Source organism: Episyrphus balteatus, chromosome 2 (assembly GCF_945859705.1).
Source record: "Episyrphus balteatus chromosome 2, idEpiBalt1.1, whole genome shotgun sequence".
Classification (NCBI taxonomy): Eukaryota; Metazoa; Arthropoda; class Insecta; order Diptera; family Syrphidae; genus Episyrphus; species Episyrphus balteatus.
The window spans coordinates 21,240,694-21,262,185 of NC_079135.1; the positions used below are offsets into that span (position 1 = coordinate 21,240,694).

Here is a 21,492-nt window from a genome sequence, read left to right on the forward strand (position 1 = left end):
TGATAAATTTCTTCAACTTGTAGGCAATTTTTAATTAAATAAGTTAAAGCAACTCAACTTTCTTAGTGCAAATCCTTCCTAAAATATTTTGATTTTTGTCACTTTTAAGCAGAGTTTTAAAAAATTTGTTTTCCATTACCTACAAATTAAAAAAAAAGTAATATTAATTGCAAATACAAAATTTTTGCTTTAATAAAAAAATATTTATTGCAAGTGAAAAAAAAAATTCTTTAAAAAAATGTTATTGCAACTGAAATATATTTGCATTAAAAATAAAGTTTGTATTGCAAATACAAATTTTTTGCATTAAAAAAAATATTTATTGCAAATGAAAAATTTTCTGCCTTGAGAAAAAAAATCAATGCAAAATATTGTGTGCATTAAATATTTTTTTAAATATTCCGCAATTTTTTACAATTTTAGCTATTTGACCATAAATAAGCTATTTCAACTATAATATTGATATTTATGTAAGGCCAAATAGTCAAAAGTCATAGTCATTCGACGAATATTAAAAATAAAATATTTAATGCACACATTTTTCATTAATTTTTTTTTTTTTCAATGCAGAAAATGTTTTATTTGCAATAAAATCTTTTTTTAATGCAAATATTTTTCATCAATGTGAAACTTTAAAATAACAAGTATTTTTATTATTCTTTTATAATGTCATCAAGGTTTCACCAAGTGCCAACCAAAGACTCTATTGAGTCAATCAAAAATATTTTTCAATTGCAAAAACATTTCTTTTTAATGCAAATATTTTTCAGCTGCAATAAAATTTTTTTAAATGCAATTTTTTTTTCATTGCAATAAATATATTTTTTAAGCATATTTTTTTAATTGCAAAAAGTATTTTTTTTATTATTTCGATTACTTTTTTTTTAATTGATATTTTGACAACCCTGGTTGTGAGGAATTTTTACAACTTTTAACACAAAAAAAAGCTATGCCGCATTTTAACTCGATTGTCCATGAAAACATCAAATATATTGATAAATATATTCCTGCACGAAAGTTATAAAATTTTGTATTATCTAAGAAATTTTCGAAAATTATTTTCATTTTTTGCCACATTTTGAGTCCCTCATATTTCACTGTAATCCACTACGACTCATTGGTACTTCTTCGGAAATCATAAATGAGAACGGATTTTTGAAGGATTTTTAAAATTCTAGTCATTTCATCTAAAATGGTGAGTAAACTGCATTTGGCGCCTGCATAATTTGGTCATTACTCCGGATTAAGTTGTTTTGAAAAAAAAAAAATCACCATAAAGGCGGATCTTCAAATGGTGAGCAATTAAGTTAATTGCCTACTTGGTGCGCCATATTCTTATGATGATTTATGGTTCCACTATTTATTTATTTTTTATTATAAAGAAAATAATAATATGTTACGCAAAACACAAGTAAATCATAATTCAGCAAAATATGAATAGGACGTAGCGTAGGTAGGAGTTTTTTTTTTGAAAAACAAAATTCGTCATACCTGGCAGGAGTACTTTTACTCTACCTACGCAAAAGCGGAACCTAATTAAGATTCTTAAAAGTGTTCCGATCAATGAGTGTTCTTAGGCTTCTTTTTTGTCATCATAAAGCATCGTACATAATTCTTGAGTTATTTATTGCACATGGAAGACCAACCAAGTAGTTATAAAGGCTGGTTCTGTTTTGTTTAAAAAAAGGGAAAATCCCAAATTGCGTGCAGACATTGAAATATTTTTTGTCGCATCCGCCTTTTAGTTGATTGAGTTTTCAAGCGTATACAATTTAATATTTCTTTAGCTCTTAATTTGAATACTCACTTAAAAAAAAGTCTCATTCAACAACTAAACGGGTTTTTAATGAAATAAAAATTTATTTAAAATTTTGTAAATTTTGTATTAGAATAGATAGAATTTACAAATGTTATGGTTTTTTTTGTATGCAAACAAAACCTTATCGCATGACATTTGTAATTTGAATTGATAACTAGTAGAATCAAGAGTGAATTAAATATATGTAATTGGAACTTTCACTACTAAATATGGGAAAAAGTAATTTACCAGGGGGAGAATCATAGAAATAATCTAAACGTGTTTTTATTTTTTTTTTTATTGGAAAATTATTATTATAGTGATGATTGGCATGTATAGCTGATGAGTAGAAACATATTAACACTATTTAACTAGGTAACTTATAATCGATGTGCTACACGAGTAAGTGGATGACATAATCATATTTTCATATTGACTTAGACTTTTTTTTTATAAAAAATGTTCGAAGTATAAATCGATTGCAATTTGATAAGGAATTTGATTGAGAATTTTACTTTTTTTTTATTTGATGAGTTCATTAAGTAATAAAATTCAATTTGTGTTCTTTCAATTCATTAAGCTTTGCAACTAAAATAGTTGTTAGCAATTCCGGGAAGATTTTTGAAAGAATCAATGAAAGCAAACTCAGCTTATCTATACTTGTTAAACTCCCAACTTAAAAGTAAATTGAAAACTTATACATACATACATTCTTTGATCATACACGAAACGCTTTTGCTTTAAATAAGGTACTTAAGAGACTATTAAGTTGATTATTTAGGGAAGAAATCGAATTTTTTCTTAGAATCTAAATTGCGTAACATTGCATAGAAAGGTTTTCAATTTTAGAAATAATCCTTGAAGAAATATGCAAATGTTACACATTGTTACAGGAATTTAAAAAAACAAATTTTAATTTTATTTACAAAACCAATTTTTTACTTGCGATATATGTAGGTACTATATATCAAGTTATGCATTCGTACAAAAAAAAAAAGTTGAGATAACATTTTTCCATGACATTACGATGGTAGACAATGCCAAAAAAGTTGGTCCCGGAAGTCCGTCTGTCTGTCTGTCTGTCTGTCTGTCTGTCTGTCTGTCTGTCTGTCTGTCTGTCTGTCTGTCTGTCTGTCTGTCTGTCTGTCTGTCTGTCTGTCTGTCTGTCTGTCTGTCTGTCTGTCTGTCTGTCTGTCTGTCTGTCTGTCTGTCTGTCTGTCTGTCTGTCTGTCTGTCTGTCTGTCTGTCTGTCTGTCTGTCTGTCTGTCTGTCTGTCTGTCTGTCTGTCTGTCTGTCTGTCTGTCTGTCTGTCTGTCTGTCTGTCTGTCTGTCTGTCTGTCTGTCTGTCTGTCTGTCTGTCTGTCTGTCTGTCTGTCTGTCTGTCTGTCTGTCTGTCTGTCTGTCTGTCTGTCTGTCTGTCTGTCTGTCTGTCTGTCTGTCTGTCTGTCTGTCTGTCTGTCTGTCTGTCTGTCTGTCTGTCTGTCTGTCTGTCTGTCTGTCTGTCTGTCTGTCTGTCTGTCTGTCTGTCTGTCTGTCTGTCTGTCTGTCTGTCTGTCTGTCTGTCTGTCTGTCAGTCTGTCAGTCTGTCAGTCTGTCAGTCTGTCAGTCTGTCAGTCTGTCAGTCTGTCAGTCTGTCAGTCTGTCAGTCTGTCAGTCTGTCAGTCTGTCAGTCTGTCAGTCTGTCAGTCTGTCAGTCTGTCAGTCTGTCAGTCTGTCAGTCTGTCAGTCTGTCTGTCTGTCTGTATAAGGAGCTACAGCCTAAACGAATGAACCGATTAATGTCAAACTTGGTATGTAGCGTTATTTGACGACTCTCCAGAGGGGTTTTTGGAATTAATTTTTTTGGACCAAAAATAACGGTACCTGTCATATACCGATTTTAGTAAAATTGAAATATCTCGAAAACGGCTCCAACGATTTTGTTTAAAAAATTCAAATGTTAGTTTTAAGTTAAGGTCTATCTTTCAATGAAAAAATTTTTTTGGAAAATCATTATTAACGATACCTGCCATAGAACCGTTTTTTTCAAATCCGATTATCTCCAAAACCACTTATTCGATTTCAACGAAACTTTTTGTGAAGAAGCATTTATACAATTTTAATATAAACCAAAAATAAAATTTCCAAAAAAATAATTTTTGGATTTTTAAAAAAATTTTGAAATTTTTTTTTTTTGAAAAATCAAATTTTCGAAAACGGGACATTGAATTTTTTTGAAATTTTGTTTTTAGATGTTGATTAGTGATTTCTACAAAATGGCATACAAATTTTATTTTAAAACTTTTTTTCCAAAAAATCATTTATAAAAAATTAGTTTTTTAAAAAACGGCTCTAACTATTTTGAAAATGCATGTTAATATATCAATCAAAACTGCATACTTGTTTTGGAGGGCAATTTAATTGCAGATTTTATTTTTTTAAACGAATTTAATTTTTTTCTTCAAATTTCTATATAAAAAGTCTTAAAAATTAAAGCAACTTTAACTCTAAGAGCAAGTTTGTGCGACCCAGTCGTGCATTTTATTAAATAAAGGATTGATGCTTTTTATTTATTTTTTTTTTTTTTTAATTTCGTGTGTATGAATTTTGTTTGAAATTAATCTTCCGATTTATTCACCAAACCGTTTTTCTACTGTGAGGGTTTGAACTTTTCAGATGATATAAAACACTACATTTTTTTCAGCTGTAAATGACTTTTTTGTGAGCAAAATCAAATTCTTTGTTTATTCAAACATCTTATAAATAAATACAGTTTAAATTTTAGATAAACCAAAGAAAAATTTAAAGTTTTCAAAACAAGAAAAAATATCCAAAAATAGTAGGTATGAAATTTTTTTTTTCAAAAAAAACTTTTTTTGAAAATTTTTAATTTGTATTTGGTGTATCTTAAATTTAAACGGTATAGTAAAATGTTTTTGCTTATAAGAAAGATACATTCAAAAATGCTGCAATAACATCGCATAAAGTGAAGCGGTTCTTTTTCATGTTCAAAAGTTTTTCAGACGGAAAAGCCAAAGAATTTTGAATTTTGCAGGAAATATTTCATGAAGTTAGCAAACAAAATGTATTAAAATTATTAAATTTTGTAGTTTTCTAATTTAAATTTAAAGTGCTAGGCCGTGTGTTGGGTTAAATATTTAAATTCTGTTAAAAAAAATGTCAGCTGTATGAGTTATTGTTTAATATTTTTCTTTACCTCTTTTCTGCCATGATACTACTTTTTTATTAAAAAAAAAAAAAAAACCATCTACCAACAAAATTTAACCCAGAGCCCATTAAATGTTTAACAGCTGAAATTTTTTTATTCACCTCAATAGTGTCAAAAATTTAACAGAGGTTAAATATTTAACCCAATTCACACACGGCCTTAATTTTTTTTTTCTTTCATTTAATGGTTTTCCCTGAATTTTGTATCGTCATTTATATGTTTCTTCTTTAACTTTAATATCATTTAAATCAGAAAAATGGATTATTAGTAGCAATGTGTTTTTTCTGTTTAAAAAAAAAAATTATAATATATTAATTTTTTGAAAAAAAAAACAACACTTTTTAACGTGTTAAAATCTTGAAAAAAATTAATAAAATGTTTCGACTGAGCTGTGTTTTTTTTAAAGCTCAAAAATGTAGAAGAAATTTAACTACCACCAAAAACCGTAAAAAAATTAATTATTGTTACAAAATTTTATTTTAAACTTAAATTTTATTTTTAAAAATAACAAATTCACTTTTACACTCCTGCTAAATTATAAACCTATAAAAAAATAAAATATTGTTTGAATAAATCCAAAACATTATAAAAACATTCTTCAGACTCCATACTACTAACTGCAAAAATTGATAAGATTTGAAAACTTTTTGTATTTTTAATCAATTTTTAAAATCATTTTTAAGTGGAATTTAGCTGGTAGCAGTAAACAGGTTTACACTCTAAGCCGACGATAGGAAACATTATGAATAATTTGACAAGGATATTGACTCCGGGTTTTCAAAAAATAAAGCTTTATTCCTACATATACATATAAACCTCTATCATTAGAATGTCAATCATTTATTATGACGTATCGATGACACACTCTTGTCTTCAAATCAAATCGAAGTTTGCATATTAATGCGATACAATTCACGAACAGAGCTATCAAATAATCATGAACCTTCGTGATTGTGTCCGTCAAAAAAGGTGTGCTTTGTTTTCTGTGTCTTCTAATAAAACCAACTCACGAAAGAATCAATGGCATCACGTTTGCTATATCATATCATTTGCACAATAAATATTGGCTACCGTTTAATTAATTGAAGGCGTAGGTACATTTAAATGTTTATACCTAAACGGATTTTGAAAAAAAAAATTAATCGACATAGTGAAGACGCACGCCAAAACCATCACGGAGTAATCGATCGAACAGGTGATAGTAGGTAGTCGCTTTTATACACCTCTCTTCGTAGGTTAAAAATATAAACTGAGTTGTAATTATAATATTATGTCAGAAACTTGTTGGATATAGAAAAACATCCATCATGTAGCTATAATAAAATAATTTTCTCATATCTACAAAGTTACGTGGTACACTCATCGTAAAAATTATTATTATTCTAGTCAAGTCTAAGATAAATGGATCTAAACGATTAATGTCCTCCCAGCTCAACCTGTCATTTAAAGATTTTTATTACTCGTTGAAGTAGCAATTAAATAGAAAAATATAATTTAAAGCTACTAAATATAGTTAAAAAAGAAATAATTTTATTTAATTTGTGCTATGTATTAATTGTTGCAAAAGGGTGTTTTTTTTGTTTTAAGCCAGTACTTACAATTGTTTTGAACAAGATACCTGAAATTTCTTTAAGCATGCTTCATTGTTTGGGACCAACCAGTGATTTTTTTTAGCTTTTTTCAATTTAAAATCTTCTTATAAGCCTTCAAAGAACGGAGCAGGTTGTTCGTTCTTGCTGCGCGCACCACTATTACAATACTGTTACAACTCAATTTATTATAACCTATAATTTATAGGTTATAATAAATAGTTTTTCGCTGATTTACACATATATCATATTTTGAGTTGCAGTACAGATAAGTGGTACCACTTTACTTCAATTGAAGTAGATCTACTTCTTTTTTCCAAATAATTTAAAATCTACTTCCTACTTCGCACCATCACAAAAATATCGAAATCTACATACTTCATTTTAAAATATCTGTTCCAATTTACTTCAAATTAACAAAAAAAATAAGCCAAATCTACTTCTTTTTCCAGAAAACCAAATATTTGGCTAAAAATTGTTATAAAACAATGTATAGAAATATATTTATACAGAAAATATGGATTTTGAATGAAGTCAAATTTTTAGTTGTTTGTTGTTGTTTATACTAATTAAATTATTAAACTTATATGAATTTAATAGAATTATTTTTTTAATACATAGATTTTTATAAATAAAGGTAATTTTGAAATCTACTTCGGTTTAACTCAATCTACTTCCATTTTCTCTTCAAATCTACTTCGACTTTTTTTTTTGGAAGTGGTAACGCTGGTACAGAACTGTAATATTGGTGCGATATTTAAAATTTAAAATAACTTCAAGGGTTGATTGATTCCAAAAATAAATACAAATACAGATTTTTAAACAAAAGAGCTAAGCAGCGAACCTTATTTTTGTTTTATTTGTTTTTAATCGTTTTTATTCTTTATAATGTTGGTTCAGTTTGCTAAAATACACTTAAACACAAGCTTTTACATTTAAAAAAAAATGCGACATAGGAAAAAAGTGAAATTAATTAAATAAAAACTCAATAAGTTGATCTCAATCTCTGAGGAACAAAACAAAATCACTAAAGCCACTGGTAATAGATGCTCCATTATAATGTTTTTTAGCCTTCACGAACCTACTCTTTCTTTTACTTATTTTTGACAGGAAATGTTATTTTAGCTTAAATTACTTATTGGTCTAAACGAAATATACTGAGAGACCAGACCAACAACTTTTGGGCTCTAACAAACAACAAATAACAAATCTTTACGTATTTCGATTAAATGTAGTTTTTGTGAAATTTCTAAAAACCCCTATTTGTAATAGATGCTCTTATTTGATGTTTGTTTTCTATAAATTTTTTCGTTCTTTGCTAGAAATTAATTAACAGTTTGAAGTTTTAATAACAATTCAAAGTTTTAATGACTCAATTTATAGTTTTATTTTAAAACAGCACAGAATTGATACTGGTTTAGTATTTTAAAAACTTACCCTATTATTGCAGTTCTTAAATATAAAACTTTTAAAAGTTGAACTTAGAACAAAAAAAAAAATACCTATTATGATTTGAGTTCAACAAAACACAGTTCTGAAGAACATTTTGCAGTTTAAGTTTTCCAGTCTGAAAAACTATCAAAAAATAGTTTCGAAAATGTTCACTTTGAATTTGGCTTTAAATGTCTTTTTTATATATAGTCCAAGCGGCGACCGTCGAGTTACTTAGCTCATAAGGTTAGAGGTTAAAATTAGTGTCAAATGAAAGATAAATTGATACTGAAAATAAAAAAATAGGGTTGCCACTTCTAAAATGGGAACTTCCATGTGGCAACCCTATTTGAAAGGAAAAATTGTCACATAACTAATACATTCATATCTTTGTTATTTGGCCAGATAAAAGTTTTTTTTTAAATGCCAAACGAAAGTCAAAATATTAAAAAAAAATAATAAAATAATATAAAGGACGTGACCCTACAAATGTGGCAACCCCATCCAAATGAAAACAACACTGACAAAAATCTTCTTTGAACAAAACAGTATAACTTTTTATGCACATACTTTCGTTACATCCCTTAGAACTTTTGTTTTTTTTTTAATTTCTGACTTTTTCTCAAATACATAATTCGTTCAATTTCAAAGAATTTTTAAACCCTTTTTAGCCCTGGTGTTTGATATAAACATGATGACTGTTTAAAAATATAGTTAAACAGCTCTTGAAAGTATTATAGATAATTACAGTCAGCTATAAACGTATAATACGTGGAAATATGGGCAAAAAAGTATTAAGGAAGTACTCTTTTAGTGACTTGTCTTGAATGAAGTTATCATACTAATATTAAATACCACCATAATTGTAATACAAATCTCAAACAAAGTTTTTTTTAAAGTAAATTTAGAAAATATATTGTTTTTTTAAGTACACTTTTCGGAAAGGGACATTGAATTAAGTTTTAAATTTTGGTTTTAGGTATTTAAAAATTGCTTTATAATATTAATTTTAAGCTTCAAAAATATTTGCCTACAAAATGAAAAAGTACTATAAAGCGAAACTTTCCAAACGTATTTTTTCTGGTCCATCGGGAGGTTAAACTTAAAAAAATTATGCAGAAAGCTTAGATTTTGGTTTAAGAAATACATATTTGAATATTTTTTGTCAAAAATCAACAGTGGGAAAAAAATCACCAAATAGCACCAGTGGGATAAAAAATTTACTTTTGCACTTTTGCAAAAAGTGATTAATGTTGTTCTAGAGTTTTTATTACCTATAGATTTTTGGGTCAAACAATTTAATTATAAGATATGTCAGTATTCAAAAGGATGACAGTTTTGAAGAGCGGCTAACTTTTGTTAGCTCAAATTTATTTAAAAATATTTTATTTTTTTTTTATGTGTGTACCTATTATACAGGGTATGCCAAAGTCAACGTCGAAACGAAAACGGTAGATAGTATAGGTGGTGACAGTTATCGAAAAATTATAAAAAATAATCGCAGCCATATATCACAGGTTGGCAATTTTTTCGTTTTTTTTTTCGAATGCCCATAACTCAAAAAATATATTTCTGCGATTTTGTTTATTATTTTTTTGATAACTGTCACCACCTACCCTATGACCTACACTTGACTTTTGGGACACCCTGTATGTATATTTTGATTTAGCAATTTTGTTTTTTATCTTTGAAAATTTAAGCAACTTTGAAAAGTTTTTGCGGGTGATCGGCGCAGCCGTGCACAAGTAATAAAAGTAATTTTGTTTAGATACGCATTTTTTATGATGTAAATAACAAAATAATAAAATCGGTAAGGGTGAAAATCAGGGCTTTCTTTGCGCCTCTAAATAGGCGTTTTTTTCACCCAATGCACTTTCTCTCCACTTTTTAAAAATTGTCAAAAAATCCATCTTTTTTACATTTTGGTTTCTCTTTTTCCTCTTTTTTAATATTATTTACGTTTGATTAAAAAAATTTACATTTTTTTGAAAATCAAGGAGAATGTGACTAAATACCACTCTCAATTATAACTACTCAATTGTAAAAAAGAAATATATGTACGTTACTGTTGTTTAGCGCTGATTTGATTTTTATAAGTTATTTTTGGTAAAATTTGTGTTGTTTCTTGAAGAAATTATGCACAGGTTATGTTTTTATATTATTCTTAACCCTCTGTCGGCACACGGGTGCGAATTTGGCAGGACAAAAAATAAGAGTGGTCACAAAAAAGTGGGTTTATAAGGGTGAAAATAATTTTGTTTTGAATTGTGAATACAATATTCGAATTCCTCGGAATATTCCACATCAATTTCATATATGATTCTCTATAAAATAGTGAGATCGAAAAAAGTTCTAGCGACATGAAAAAGTATAAACCAAACTCGCAAAAATGAGGTGTGCCTACAGAGGGTTAATAATTATTTTCATACAATTTTAATTTTAAGAAATTGTGTTAAAAGGTTTGTGTTCCAGTTATGGAAATGCGAAAATGAAGTATTTCGTGTTACTGTCGTAGTTAACTTATTCTTCACATTTTTTTATTGGGGCCTCTTTTTTTTATCAAAATCCTCTTTTTTGACCTCTTTTTTATCAAAATCCTCTTTTTTGGCCTCTTTTTGAAAATCTACGAAGGTAGTCCTGGTGAAAATTATCTCATTTTAAATTTGAAATTTCTATGGAAAATTATCTAATTTGCCTTAGTAAAAATAGACTATATACCTAAGACTCATTTAACGAAAAAATCGTTGTTATTTACATCCTCTCATTTCTTTAGTACAGAAAAAGAAAAACAAACTTTATTAGCGTACAGTTTTTTTTTAATTTCAATTTTTATGCAAATAAAATCTAATTAGTTTTTTTTTAATTAAATTAAAAGTCAACAATAATCGTATAGACTAATTAAAACTGCTCCAAATTACACAGCAATTACAAAAAAATTATATCAAGGAAACCATCTAATGTAGTTGATATAAAATAAAAAAATTGTTTATTAAAAATCTATAAATTATTACTCGCTTTTCAATTTGCATATAATTCACAAAATTACATATTTATGTCATCATATTATTTTTAATCCACTGCATATAAGCAGCAACACGCGTATAAACTCCCGGAAAACCAGCCCGAGCACATTCATATCCATAAGAAACAAGGCCAATAATGTAATAGCGAAAGATTCTGTCCTCCAGCTGGTTTTTATATGTTTATGATAAATAAGAAAAAACCAAAAATTAATAAAATATTATAAATGGTAACATGAGTCACAAAACTAACTTGAGGCATCATCATTGGTCCTCCGGAATCTCCCTGACAGGCATCGGTTATATAACTACCAGCACAAATAAGCTAAAAAGTATATTTTTAAAAGAAATCAGTTCAAGGACATAAGACCACAACAACTCACTGTTTCTGTCACTTCAACCGGCCTATATACCGTCGAGTAGTTAGCCATACAAGACTTGGTATCAATTATCGGAACTTGTGCATCTCGCAAGACATTCGATGTGGCACCTTGGAACTGAATTGTACCCCATCCGGCTATAAATGGATTATTTCCGACAAAGTTTTGTTGAATGAATTTCATATCCTCCGGCAAACAAATGGGGCTTATAAATTCTGTGTGTTTGACAAATTAATAAAAAAAAAAATAATTCATAAGTTTTTACTGAATTCGAGTTTGGTTTATAAACCTGTAAATGACACTGGATCGTTTAATTGGATCAATGCAATATCATTTGAGATCGTTTTGAGGTCGAACTTTTCATGAACTATTATTCGTTTGATTTTTGCGTCGACAGCACTGGCTTCAGTTTTGGTTATGTCATGTGCACCAAGACGGACGATGGATAGAGATGGATTGATACAGTGTGCAGCGGTTATAACGTGGGTTCTTGATATCAAACTTCCGGAACATAAAAATTTCAAGACATTTCCTTGAGCAGGTTCAATGTATCCCAGTGCTGCCATCCATGGATAAGCTCCTAACAAATAGTACCAAATGATACTTTCTTTTTTTTTTTAACTGATAGATGTTGATTTTAAAGACTTTACCCTTTCTAGCTTGTACGCCTCCAACTACTCTATTGGTGAAAACATTTGAGACTCCACATTGTCCATTTTGAGGGTCATTTGATTTGACTATGGGAGGTAGGGAAATTTGTGAAGGTGGTGAAGGATTAAGAGGAGCAGGATTAATCACAACCACAATTGTGTCTTGAGGTGATTTTGTTGTCAATTGTTGAGAAGGAATTGGTGCAACTATCCACGGAGCATTTGTTGGAGAAGTTGGGATAGGATTTGGCATGGGTGCAATTGTTTGAGGTGGTTCCATTTGATTGCCCAAAGAAACAAAGTGAAATAATGAAGAAGATTGTGCAGTTTGTTGTTGTTGTTGTGGTTGTTGTTGTTGTTGATTATTTACATTTGATCTTATTGTACAGCAAATCTATGAAATAATTTTGCTTTAATAATTTTATTTTATTTTTTTTTATTGTATTTCTTACTAGAAAACGAAAACCATCAAAACCACAAAGACTCTGAGAAATGAAGGATTGAAAATCAATGCCCTCGGGATATTGACGAGCTTTTTCATAGAATTCATCAAGTAGAAATGGACAACCATTTAAAGGTGCACAATTGCCCGCTCGACCCATAGAATCCATACATTGTTGACCTGAAATGAAAGAAATAATGTGTTGAAAATTTAAGTTAAGAGAAAAAAAAATTTTGAAGTTATTCATTAATATTCCCTAAAATTACTGCACCGATTTCAATAGCTTTTATTAACTTTTGCTTTATTCCACAAAAAATTATGCTGTATGGCAAACACAAGGTAATAGAATACATACGTATAAAAAAGTAGTAAAAAGCTTGGTAACGATCAACTATGTTTAAATATATTTTGATAGATCTTAAATGAAGTAAGGAGCTACAATAGAATTTACAACTGAGGAGCACGTTATTACTCTTAGTAATGAGCTTGGTAGGTAACACAAAGTGAAGGCATGGTCTCTCTTTTAGTAAAATTGTATTTTTGTGATAATCTTAATTACTAACGGAACCTCCCCTAGAACAGATTTTTTTTCTGACTATCTCCCAAATGACTGTTTAAATTTTGACAAATTTTGCTTACAAGTTCTTTTATATAGCCGACATTTGAGGCAAAATTTTGTTAAATGAAAAAAACTTTTTTTGTTATTTGACTTTTTTGAGAAAAAATAAAAATGCAGTTTTATTGCCACTGCTTTAAATATTACGTATACAAAGTTTAATCAAAATCGTTAGAGCAGTTTTCGAGAAATTCGTAATATCGTATTTTTTTGTATGGGAGGTATACGTTCTAAACGAGATATAAAAAAAAAACAAAAAAAAAACCAACTTTCAGAATTACATAAAAATCATCTGTACCAAATTTGAAGAAAATCCATCCACCCGTTTAGGCTGTGGAAATGTGTACAGATGAACGCACAGACGGAATTGCGGGACCCACTTTTTCGGAATTCTCCATCATCGTATTGTTGGTTTTGATTAAAACCTCAATTTTTTTTTCGACACTAAACTAATACTTGCCCTATAGAGCAAGTAAAAATTATACCATTAAAAAGCCAAATATTTCTTCTAAATAATAAAACCATTTTTAAATTTTTACAATTTTTCTCCGTATTCAGTTAAAGCTCTTTTAACGATTCCAATTTTTTGTACATGTATGCGCATTGATCAGCCCTACATATCCTATATAACTTGAGATTTTTTGAATGCTCAAAAAAAAAAGCTAAAAATCAAAAACTACCCAAAAATACCCCTAAAAAAGTAGGTATTTTTCAAAAATTCATATTTCGAAACGCAGAGTGTTGGAAAAAAATCCGTATTAAACGCCTAATTTTTTTTTTCTTTCATCTTTCACCTGGCATCTTTAGAATTGTCAAAAAAATAACTCTTATGTTATGTTGAACATAGTCACTACTATTTCCTTTGAGTAAAAAATAATTTATAACGAAATTATAACCCCAAAATAATTTTTTTTCTATTTTACTTTTTTTGTCCTAAACTTTTTGAAGAATGAAGGCGTCCCCCAATTTTGGGTTAATTTGTTTGGCTTCCGGAAGGACAATGGTGTCCAAAATCTTCGTTCATTTTTCAAGAACAAGGCGCCCCAATTTCTTTTGAAAGACTAAAGCAATCCTTATATTCCTCCAACCAATTTAATTTTTGCAAAGACACCCCTATATAAATCCCTAAATCATAGTTGGTAACATCCAAACTGTAATACTAATAATGCATAAAGAAACAGAAGGGAGACGGACAGCATCCCGAAATTAAAAATCCAGAAAGCCCAAAATCCAGAAAACCCTAAATCCCGAAAACCCAAAAACCAGAAAATGTAAAATCCCGAAAATCATAGCTGGTAACATCCAGACTGTAATAATAATAATGAATAAAGAAACAGAAGGGAGGCGGACAGAACCCCGAAATTAAAAATCCAGAAAGCCCAAGATCCAGAATCCCAAAATCCCGAAAACGCAAAATCCAGAAAGGCCAAAAATTGACAGCTTCTCCATTTCTCATAAAAACTACGTTTGTGTGTGAGAATAAAAAAATAGGTCTGTTCGTTGTTCCCCCCTCCAGGGCACTCTAAGTCATGTCAATTAACTGTCAAAAAAATCTGAGTTTCTCGGGTTTTCATTTTACATCGAACACTTCAGAGCTTTAGTTTCATCAGCGAACATCGAACACAGAGGAAATAACTCTGTTTGAAAAAGGAGCTACAAAAAACGCTTGATAACGAATTTGGAGCGACCCAGAGTGCCCTACAGCTCACAACGAACAAACCTAATACTTATAAAGGTATGTCGTTTTTGACTGGCCGTCCGGAAGCGTCCGGAATCATTCAAAAGCCTGCTGCAAGTTTTTTATTTTCCTAGTGAAAAAACAAAAAATTATTTTATTTTTCACCAATACAGATATTAAATTTCAGAATTGTTTTGAAGCGATTCAAATTTTTGTAATGGATTTCAGAATGAGTGAATCATTAAGTAATTCCAATCGAAAACGACATTAATGGGCCTAGTTCAAAAAGTTTTTAAAAAAATATTGTTCAAATAAAACCAACTGTACCTACTCTTTAAATGTGTTTAAACTTTCAACAAAAAGTCAGGGATAAAGGTAAACTTGTCAATTGAGCTTAAATAACATGACTATTTATTTTTTTTTTTAAGTTAAACTTATGTACTTTAATAAACTGCACATTGTTACACAAATGCATTAACAAGTATATGAGAGGTAAGACATAATCTACTATTGCTTTTTTTCGTGATTTTAAAAAAATGTTTTAAAATGAATTTTTTTTTAAGGGCGCCACCTGCAATTTTGCCCAGGGGCGCCGGTAGTGCTTAAACCGGCACTGAACGTGATATTCCACTGAACCTAATAAAATAAATTGCACGACTGGGGTCGCACGTACTTGCTCGTAGAGTTCAAGTTGCTTAAATTTTAAAGACTTTTTATATAGAAATTTGGAAAATCTAAATATATGGGAAAGAAAAAAAAAAGGAAATTCGTTTTTTAAAAAAATAATATAAAATCTGAAATCAAATTGCCCCCCAAAACAAGTATGCAGTTTTGACTGATATACTAACATGCATTTTTAGAAAAAAAAATTTCAAAATCGTTAGAGCCGTTTTTTAAAAAACTAATTTTTTATAAATAATTTCTTGGAAAAAAAGTTTTAAAATAAAATTGGTATGCCATTTTGTAGAAATCACTGATCAATATCTAAACACAAAATTTCAAAAAAATTTAATGTCCAGTTTTCGAAAATTGGATTTTTCAAAAAAAAATTTTCAAAATTTTTTTAAAAATCCAAAAAGTATTTTTTTCAAAATTTTGCTTTTGGCTTATATTTAAATTATATAAATTCTTCATCACAAAAAGTTTCGTTGAAATAGAATAAGCACTTTCGGAGATAATCGGATTTAAAAAAAACGGTTTAATGGCAGGTACCGTTAATAATGATTTAAAAAAAAAAAAATTTTCATTAGAAGATAGACCTTGTCTTAAAACTTACATTTGAATTTTTTAAACAAAATCGTTGGAGCCGTTTTTGAGCAATTTCAACTTTACTAAAATCGGTATATGACAAGTACCGTTATTTTTGGTCCAAAAAAATTAATTCCAAAAACCCCTCTGGAGAGTCGCCAAATAACGCTACACACCAAGTTTGACATTAATCGGTCCATCCGTTTAGGCTGTAGCTCCTTATACAGACAGACAGACAGACTGACAGACTGACAGACTGACAGACTGACAGACTGACAGACTGACAGACTGACAGACTGACAGACTGACAGACTGACAGACTGACAGACTGACAGACTGACAGACTGACAGACTGACAGACTGACAGACTGACAGACTGACAGACTGACAGACTGACAGACTGACAGACTGACAGACTGACAGACTGACAGACTGACAGACTGACAGACTGACAGACTGACAGACTGACAGACTGACAGACTGACAGACTGACAGACTGACAGACTGACAGACTGACAGACTGACAGACTGACAGACTGACAGACTGACAGACTGACAGACTGACAGACTGACAGACTGACAGACTGACAGACTGACAGACTGACAGACTGACAGACTGACAGACTGACAGACTGACAGACTGACAGACTGACAGACTGACAGACTGACAGACTGACAGACTGACAGACTGACAGACTGACAGACTGACAGACTGACAGACTGACAGACTGACAGACTGACAGACTGACAGACTGACAGACTGACAGACTGACAGACTGACAGACTGACAGACTGACAGACTGACAGACTGACAGACTGACAGACTGACAGACTGACAGACTGACAGACTGACAGACTGACAGACTGACAGACTGACAGACTGACAGACTGACAGACTGACAGACTGACAGACTGACAGACTGACAGACTGACAGACTGACAGACTGACAGACTGACAGACTGACAGACTGACAGACTGACAGACTGACAGACTGACAGACTGACAGACTGACAGACTGACAGACTGACAGACTGACAGACTGACAGACTGACAGACTGACAGACTGACAGACTGACAGACTGACAGACTGACAGACTGACAGACTGACAGACTGACAGACTGACAGACTGACAGACTGACAGACTGACAGACTGACAGACTGACAGACTGACAGACTGACAGACTGACAGACTGACAGACTGACAGACTGACAGACTGACAGACTGACAGACTGACAGACTGACAGACTGACAGACTGACAGACTGACAGACTGACAGACTGACAGACTGACAGACTGACAGACTGACAGACAGACAGACAGACGGACTTCCGGGACCCACTTTTTTGGCATTCTCTACCATCGTAATGTTATGGAAAAATGTTATCTCAACTTTTTTTTTTGTACGAATACATAACTTGATATATAGTACCTATATCGCAAGTAAAAATATACTCGTATTCCAACAGTAATAAGTGGTATGGACTGAATATAAAATAACACCTTATTAGAGCATGATTTTGAAAAGTTATTCAAGTTTTAGTTTTTAAACTCATTTTGTTACCAAAATAAACTGAAACTCAATATATTCGCATTCATGATTTTTTTATAGAAACTTAATACAATATCTTGTTAGAATTATTTTGAGCAATGACTCGCTTTCGAGAAAATTGTAAAACAATCGATCGCTCATTTACTTGAACACTGTCATAATTCAAAATACTTGATTTTTCAGGAAATGAGTTTTAAATTTAGTGTCGATCTAATTTTGCATGTAAAAATTAAGTAACTATTACGAAACTAGACTAGTACTCGCTCTTCCTCAGTTTTAAAAGCTAAGAAATGACTTTCGGCAGGATTAAAGATTTTTTTTATTCCAATAACTTCTAAACTAATAACTAAATATTCGTGATTTTTGAGCTGTGACAGTATTCGAAAACTTTCGTAGATACTACTTTTGTAGTATCTATTCAATTTTTCCACATTAATTTTTAATATTTTTTTTCTAGAAATTTTGGTGTGCTTGAGTAGGCATTTCACAGTTTTTTTTTTTTTTTTTTAATTTTTAAATTACTTCTATAAATATTTGCTTAAATAAGTTTAACACTCACTTTTGCTCTCTGCACCGATTCCAAGAGTCAAAGGAACTAAAATCACCAGTATTAAACACATTTTTGTTTTCTCCTTCTTAAACATTTAGTTATTAATGAGTACTTTTTTCAGTTTGGAACAATTTATTTTTTTTTTAGTTTTCGAAAACACTTCTTCTCCTTCGACCACTATTAAGAGGCGAGAATACCATCGTATCCGATCCAATTGGTCCAATTTGACGTATTTGTGTTTGTGGTTGTACTTGTGGTTGTATTTGTGGTTGTAGTTGTGGTTGTAGTTGTGGTTGTAAGGTATTAGTATTTCTTGGATCTATACAAGGACAATTTGGATTTGGTCTTATTCCTCCCGGCAAACAAATCACTGGAAAAACTGGACAAGGTGCTGCTGTTGTTGTTGATGTTGTTGTTGGTGGAGTCGGATATGTTATCGTGGGAAGAGTTATAACTGTGGGAAATGTAGGAAAAGTTTGAGTGTTAGTAACAGTGGTTGGTTGAGTTGGTAGAGTTTGAGGAGTTGGTGGAGTTGGTTGAAATGTGGGAATAGTCGACGGGGGAGTTGTTGGAGTTAAAGGTGTTACAGAAGTTGGTTGAGTTGGACGGGTTGGGGTAGTTGGAGTTAGAGTTGTGGCAATAGTCGTTCCAAGAGTTACACCTGGTGGCAGAGTTATTATCGGGAAAAATGCTGGCGGTCTATAATAATATGATGAACAAAGTCCCTTCAAGTTCGCCAAATATGACAAATATGGCCACAAATATATTTTTAAACAAAAATCTCCAATCAACATGATAAAACTATACTATATTTAAATTACAAACACACTAAAACGATTTTGAGTATTTTACTGAGTGAAACTTCATGTCACCATTGCACGAAACCATCAACTGACCAACAAAAATTTGCGCAAATAACACGAAACAACACCTTTTTCATGCAGACAAATTAAATATAAATAATTGCAATTACATATTGTAGAACAAAATACCCACATGCATTCGGACCGAACTTTAAAATTTCCCTAATGAAACCTACAGAAAAAACAAACAAAAAATTATAGTCATAACTTAGAGCCTTTAAAAGTGATTCATTGTATAAAAGTGTCATGCTTGAGTGTCTAGAAACAACCAAAACCCCTCTATGACAGATAAAATAGTTGCAATCAAAATAACTCGGCCAGTAATTTTTTTTTTTTTTTTTTTTGTAATTTTAGACCAACCATCACTTTTATGACGATTTGCCATGTCAATGTCAGATAATATTGTCAATGGTTTATATTAAACAAATTCATAGTGTGATGTCCATTTACCTGGAAATTCCAACTCCCCTGTAACAAACGTTGTTTTTAAACAATTTTAAAATAGCAAACAAAAAACTGTAAATAGTATAACTTTAGAATTGTTCAACAAATTCTATTCAATAAATAATTTCTAAAGCAAAAATGTATAATTTGTTCAACATTGGGTGTGTGGTTTAATGTGATTTGATATTAATGGATTGATGGGGGGAAATAATTTAATAAACATTAACGCCACTGGTTAGGTTTTTAATAATTTGAAAACATTGGCAAGTTGGTAATTGACATTTCATTGAGTAAAAAAAAAAAAAACAAATACCTAGTGATTTAGATTAAAATGTGAGATGTGTGATTTTTTTTTTTGTATTTAACAATGGTCAACATTTTTGATATATTATTTTAGCACATTTAAATAATTGTTATGTTGACGTGATCAGTTTTGTTTGTTTAACAATCTGTTTTCACATTTTCATCTAAGTATCTATTTAAATATGTTTTTATATTCAAAATTCTTAGTAATTAAGTATAATTAGTTTTGCTAATGGATTGAAAAAATAGAAATTAAAGATAAAATCAATACTAATTTGTTATTTATTTGATTCTAGGTTTCAAGTAAAAAAAGTTGAAGTAAAAAATTGGTTTCTATATCATCTAATCAATAATAGCTGTGCTTTATTTTTCTCAAGATCCAGATCAGATCATTGTTTTTATTAGCTTTACAACAAAAGCAGGATTTTTTTTTGTTATTGTTTACAAAATAAATAAAACGATCTGATCTGGATCACGAGGATAATAAAACACAGCTAATATCAAAAATTTGTCAAAAAAGACTAAAATCCATATAAAAAAAAATTTTTTTTATATCATGAGGGTTTTTTTTTTATAAAGTAGACCCTTTGATGGAGCTTTCGAATTTATATCGTATTAAGCTGCATACATATATTTGGGAAATACTCTTAGATATGTCATTCAAGTGATAAATTGAACGAATTGTGGGTCACTGTGGCGTATACGTACTATTTTTTCTATAGCAAAAATGGTTGTATTTCAATTTTAAACCTTTCCTTTACGTTTGGGGTTGAAATTCAAAAAAAAAACATAATGGATTAAATTGAAGTTTTGTTAAGATTTTAAAGAAGTGCTTTTTAAGTTATTACAGACTAGTAGTACTTCGTTTTTAGTGAGATCATAGAATATTTCTTTAAGAAGCTGAATATAAACAAATTTTCATGCAGTCTTTAATTTAATATAATCGAACCAAATAACAAATAATTTGAATCTTCAAAAGAAATTATTTTAATAACTCTAACAGTGGATTTCATGCTTTTTATTTATAACTTTTTTTATTGGGTTCTTTTTAAAACAATTTTCTGGGTTTTATTTAACTAGTCTAGTCAAGGTATACAAGTGGGAGTGCGTCAAAATTCTGATTTACAAAATTCTGCTTTCTTTAAGACAATTCTGTTTTTCAAAATTCTGCTTTTTTTTCTATTCTGTCTTTCAAAATTCTGCTTTCAAAATTCTGGTTTTCAAAACTCTGCCAGCATTTTTTTAACAAAAAAATTCTGCTAATTCTGCTTTTTTTCATAGCATATGCGTTTACTATACTAAAATACAACTCATTAATGTTTTCTTAAGGCTTGGCCACACCGGAGGGTACATGCGGTAGCGGTACGGGTATTTGTATGAAAAAAATTCCAAACTGACACATCAACGTTCAGATGTGGAATTTTTTTCATACAAATACCCATACCGCTACCGCATGTACCCTCCGGTGTGGCCAAGCCTTTAGGTTAGTATTTTCTTAACTGCTTGCTGTTTAACCATCACATAATAACCATTATAATTAACTATGAATAATTTTCTAACCTCTTAGAGTACTGACTTTCTTATAACTCACATCTATACGAGTATACCGTGTTGAAATTTAATTAGAGAAACGATATGTTATGTGATAAAGTATATTCCTTTTATTATTTAATGTTTTGAATATCAATTATTATTTTGACTAATCAAATAATGTTCAATT

The 21,492-nt window shown here is 30.2% G+C and overlaps 1 protein-coding gene across 1 annotated transcript in view; it reads right to left on the reverse strand.

The window, feature by feature from the left end:
• The window catches only part of LOC129908281 (uncharacterized), a 31,633-nt gene extending 13,379 nt beyond the window's left edge, over positions 1 to 18,254 (reverse strand). The window contains exons 1-7 of the mRNA XM_055984682.1: positions 18,172 to 18,254; positions 12,529 to 12,698; positions 12,077 to 12,470; positions 11,716 to 12,006; positions 11,430 to 11,641; positions 11,300 to 11,371; positions 11,079 to 11,214 (exon numbers count right to left, since the gene is read on the reverse strand). Of these exons, the coding sequence (XP_055840657.1) occupies positions 11,079 to 11,214; positions 11,300 to 11,371; positions 11,430 to 11,641; positions 11,716 to 12,006; positions 12,077 to 12,470; positions 12,529 to 12,698; positions 18,172 to 18,232 (1,336 nt within the window). The 5' untranslated portion in view covers positions 18,233 to 18,254. The remainder of the gene's footprint in view (positions 1 to 11,078; positions 11,215 to 11,299; positions 11,372 to 11,429; positions 11,642 to 11,715; positions 12,007 to 12,076; positions 12,471 to 12,528; positions 12,699 to 18,171) is intronic.
• Positions 18,255 to 21,492: the final 3,238 nt, after the last annotated feature.